The sequence below is a fragment of the Sesamum indicum genome, linkage group LG5, assembly GCF_000512975.1.
Source record: "Sesamum indicum cultivar Zhongzhi No. 13 linkage group LG5, S_indicum_v1.0, whole genome shotgun sequence".
Classification (NCBI taxonomy): domain Eukaryota; kingdom Viridiplantae; phylum Streptophyta; class Magnoliopsida; order Lamiales; family Pedaliaceae; genus Sesamum; species Sesamum indicum.
In genome coordinates this window covers 18,649,911-18,655,180 of record NC_026149.1, presented here as the reverse complement: position 1 = coordinate 18,655,180, position 5,270 = coordinate 18,649,911, and the positions used below count along the sequence as shown (strand labels likewise).

General features: G+C 36.2%; 1 protein-coding gene across 1 annotated transcript; it reads left to right on the top strand.

The window, feature by feature from the left end:
* Window positions 1,350-4,828, top strand: LOC105162936 (probable LRR receptor-like serine/threonine-protein kinase At2g24230). Its single transcript, XM_011081112.2, has one exon. The coding sequence runs from the start codon at window positions 2,057-2,059 to the stop codon at window positions 4,586-4,588; it is 2,532 nt and encodes an 843-aa protein (XP_011079414.1). The 5' UTR covers window positions 1,350-2,056; the 3' UTR covers window positions 4,589-4,828.

Below are 5,270 nucleotides of genomic sequence, written 5' to 3'. Positions count from 1 at the left end.
CTTATTTTTATTATCATAGGGGGGGTAAATTGCTATTCTCAACAATATCAAATATAATTTTTCAAATCATAAAAAATTTATGCATAGTTCACTGTATCTTCAAAGAACACTGTAATTATCCCTAAAAAATAAAAATAAAAATTAAAACACATATGATTAGGCAAGACACCACTAAACCTTCCTTTAGTTAGGTAGATGAAGAAAATCAAAAAGCAATCATGCTTCCATTTGTTAAAACACTTGGAAGGAAGCTAGAATTGTTACACTTTCTCTCTATTTTTTACTTTTTTTTTATTTTTTTTTCTTTTTCAAATAATTTTTCTATTTATACTCTTTTATTAAAAGGGATAAGTTTTTAAGAGTCTCACCTATCTTTAATTAGCTATTTTATTTTTTAATATTTAATTTTATTCTTTATTTGTACTATAATTTTTCACATTTGTGAACCTTCATACATAAGAAAAGTTTGTAAGAATTCTTTTAAGCTTGTTATTGATTGGATTTTGATCCAATTTATGTATAAGTTTGTAAGAATTCTTTTAAGTTTGTTATTGATTTGAATTTGATCCAATTTATGTATATGTTATGAAATTCATTAAATTTTGATCAAGCAATTTACTACAAAAAAAATATAATATTTAACCATAGTAAATTATCATGGTTAAAAATAAAATAGCTGTAGCAAATAACTATTAACTACGGTCATACAACGGTTATTTGCAAATATTTAATCTGCTAAAAGCCATGACAAATATTTTTATCATGAATATCATTTTTTAAAATGGAAAATCTATATTTTTGAATCGGGTTTATTTAACTGCGGTCAATAGAAATTATTTACCATAATTTTTAGTTCGTAACTACTAAAATTGTAACTAATAGTTATTTTTTTTTAGTATTGTTTTATTCTTTAATCAAAGTATTTGGGTAATTCTCGTTTCGTTGTCACTACAAATCAGAGTATACAATCAGAATCATAAATTATTTATAAAAGTATTTACAAATTATCCATCAACACAACTCTCACATTAATAATCCTTAGTAAAATAATGCAAATTTATTATTATATTCAGTATATACTTCTATTTTAAAATCTTAAATTATTTTAATTTATTTATTTTTATATTTTAAATTTTAAATGAGATAATTCATAATTTTATTTATTTATCATTTTAGAAATACAATACTCTCATGTCTTGATAGGGGTACTAATTTTATGCATATCTAATAACATGACATTATCATGCATAATCATTAAAGCCAAATCCATTTGCTTTCCATTTTATTTAGGAAATTATGACACAAGAATCAACTTGAGAGGAAGAAAAATGATGAGAGTCACTCCTAAATGAAATCATTGAACTCCTACCATCACAACCAACACATTAACCCTTAAAAACAGATTTACCCCTTCTTGATCTTTCTCATCTATGAACCCTAATTTCTCATTTCTGACTAATCCACATTGTAATATATATATATATATATATACATATTTGGGGGAAAAAAAAAAAAGAAAACAAGAAAAGGGGTTAAACACCTACTCCCATACTACTGAAGACCACCATTCTCTTTTCAGTTTACAAAGGCTTGTTTTGCAGAAAACTTTGAGAGGATTCTAATGTTTATTTGTCAGAGAGACAGAAACCACTCAGAGTTTAGTTGTTTTCTTTCTTGGCTTCATTAGAACCTGCAAACAGGTATGCTCCACACCTTCATTTGTCTCCACTCCAGACTCTGAGAAAGCCTTTCCTCATCAGTCTTCACAGTTCCATATGCTGTGGTAGCAGCTTTTGTGCTTGTAGTCTCTCACATTTACTACTGGTCTGGTGTTTTCTTGGGGTTCTGGAAGGAAGACTGAAAAACCTTATTCTTTTGAAGCATCAGTTCAATGGTGGTGGAGTTATTTGTTGACAGAAAAATGGTTGCAGAAGCAGTAATGATTTCAAAGTTGTGATCTTGAAAGTTTGAAGAGAAGGGTTTTTGAGGGGGTGGTTGGAGTGGTTTGATACAGTTTATTTTGTTGATTGTATTTTGTTTTTGGTCTTAATCTGAGATGGGTTTTCGAGTATTTGTTTCTTTCTTGGTTGTAACAATGTTCTTCAGGCCTTTGGTTTGCCAAGAACCCAATACAGATGAGTCCTTTGTGTTTGAATTCTTGCAGAAGATGGGCTTAAACCCCTCCAAAAACAGTGGCTTTTCTGGCTCATTCTGTTCATGGAGAGGAGTTTTTTGTGATGGCAATGGTGTAAATGTTGTTGGTTTGGAGGTCTCAGGTTTGGGTTTATCTGGTGTGATTCCTGATACCACCATTGGGAAACTGACAAAGCTTGAAACGTTGGATCTTAGTAATAACAAAATCACTGGTTTGCCTAATGATTTCTGGAGTTTGGGCTCTCTCAAGAAGCTTAATCTCTCACAAAACCAAATCTCTGGGATGCTACCAAGCAACATAGGCAATTTTGGTCATCTTCAAAGCTTGGACCTTTCTTTCAACAATTTCTCTGGGAGCATCCCTGAAGCAATGAGCTCCCTAGCCGGTTTGCGAGCTCTGAACCTCAGTCGTAACGGGTTCGAATCAACTGTTCCATCGGGGATCTTAGAGTGCCGGTCTTTGGTTTCTGTTGATCTATCATCAAACAAGCTCAATGGTTCACTTCCCAATGGTTTTGGTGCTGCGTTCCCAGAATTGAAATTCTTGAACCTGGCTGGAAATAGAATTTTTGGTCGTGATTCGGAGTTTTCTTGGATGAAATCAATCAGATATCTTAACATTTCAGGCAATTTGTTCAATGGCTCTGTTGCTGGTATCTTTGAAGGGCCAGCAGAGGTGATTGCTGAGGTAAATTCCACCTTCAATTGGTCGAATTTGCTCTATTTGGATGTCTCAGATAACCAGTTAAGTGGAGAATTTTCCACTGTTTTTAGTCATGCTTTGAGTCTTAAGCACCTTAATCTTGCACACAATAGATTTACCAAACAACAGTTATTTCAAGTTGACATCCTTTCCAAGTTAGAGTATCTGAACTTGTCTGCAACTAATTTGATTGGTCAAATTCCTAGTAATATCTCACATTTAAGTAGTTTGCGAATTCTTGATCTGTCGAAAAACAATCTCAGTAACCATATTCCTCCTATTGTTACCAAGAACCTTCAAGTTCTTGACCTTTCTTACAACAAGCTAAAAGGTGACATCCCATTAATGCTTTTAGAAGAACTCCATGAGATGGAGCGATTCAACTTCTCTTACAACAACCTAAGTTTTTGTGCATCGGAATTTTCCTCCGAAACCTTTCAATCAGCTTTTATTGGAGCAGTGAACAGCTGCCCGATTGCTGCAAATCCAGCCTTCTTCAGAAAAAAGGCTCCAAAGCATAGGGGACTAAAGCTTGCTCTGGCTCTAGCACTCTCAATGGTTTGTTTGCTTGTGGGATTGCTCTTTTTAGCCTTTGGATGTCGAAGGAAAACGAGAATGTGGGCAGTGAAACAGAATTCTTGTAAGGAAGAACAGATTATCTCCGGACCCTTCTCGTTCCAGACGGATTCAACTACTTGGGTAGCTGATGTTAAGCAAGCAGCATCCGTGCCTGTGGTAATTTTCGAGAAGCCATTGCTGAACTTCACGTTTGCGGACCTCTTGTCTGCAACATCTCATTTTGATCGTGGTACACTGTTGGCAGAAGGGAGGTTTGGGCCCGTGTATGGTGGACTGTTGCCGGGAGGAATTCATGTTGCCGTTAAAGTTTTGGTCCACGGATCCACCATGACGGACCAGGAAGCAGCAAGAGAACTTGAGCATCTTGGTCGGATTAAACATCCTAATCTCGTTCCGCTAACAGGATACTGCTTGGCCGGAGAGCAAAGAATTGCAATTTATGATTACATGGAAAATGGGAACCTGCAAAACTTGCTTTATGATTTGCCCCTTGGTGTTCAAACTACAGAAGACTGGAGCGCAGACACTTGGGAAGATGGAAACACTGGGATACAGAATGTCAGCTCCGAGGGGTCGTTAACGACTTGGAGATTCAGGCACAAAATCGCACTCGGCACTGCCCGTGCATTTGCATTTCTTCACCACGGCTGCTCACCTTCTATCATTCATAGAGACGTCAAAGCGAGCAGCATTTATCTCGACTCTAACTTAGAGCCAAGACTGTCAGACTTCGGACTGGCTAAAATTTTCGGAAATGGACTTGAGGACGAGATTGCTCGTGGATCACCAGGATACATGCCACCCGAGTTTCTCCAGCCAGAGGGTAGCTCACCACAAGCCCCAACGCCAAAATCTGATGTTTATGGATTTGGAGTGATTCTCTTTGAGCTGGTTACAGGGAAAAAGCCTGTGGAAGACGACTATCCAGATGAAAAGGAAGGAAACTTAGTAAGTTGGGTGAGAGTATTGGTGAGGAGGAATCAAGCTTCACGAGCAATCGATCCAAAGATCCGTGGAACAGCACCTGAAACAACAATGATTGAGGCTCTTAAGATTGGATATCTTTGCACGGCCGAAATCCCGTCCAAGCGGCCCTCCATGCATCAGGTGGTTGGACTACTCAAGGATCTTGAACCAGTTACACAAAAATGAAGACAAACACTAGGAAACATGTTGAAGTTTTTAGCCTTTCTTTTTACCTTTGTTCTCTTAAAGTGATCACTAGCTTTATGCTGCAGTGAAAAGTCTGTATAGCAGCCCGAGTTTTGTTTGCGACATCTGAACGTCGCACGTTTTCAATACTCGTATTCGTGGCTAATACGCCCAAGTTACACGTCCCCGTTTTAATCCATAAGATAATACACTCTGTGCCTGTTTATATTGTCAAAAATACATTCTTGGATGAATGATCGTGAACGCCGACTTCTGATTTCTCTCTGTGAATGCTCTGAGAGTACATTGGTTGTAAGGAGAGAAACTGCAAGAGTTCACTAACATTGGAGATCCGCCAGACTAAGGCAGCATCTGCATGAGTATTTGGCCTGGAATTGCTTTGATTTTTTGGACCTTCTGTTGGTCGTGGGGCAAAATCAAAATGACATCTCCTAGAGGACCATAAGGTGAAATTATACTTTTAGTTCGTTCGAATACGATCAAAATGGTCTTAAATTCAAAAAAATTCAACATACTTCGGCCTGCGTTTTTTTGAAATTTTTAAAATGATTCTAAAATTATAAAAATTTGATACGTTAAATCTTATTAAACAGAGGATTAAATGTGTTTCTTTTTTTTTATTTATTTTGGTGTATTTTAAAAATTCAATATAAAATAAAAA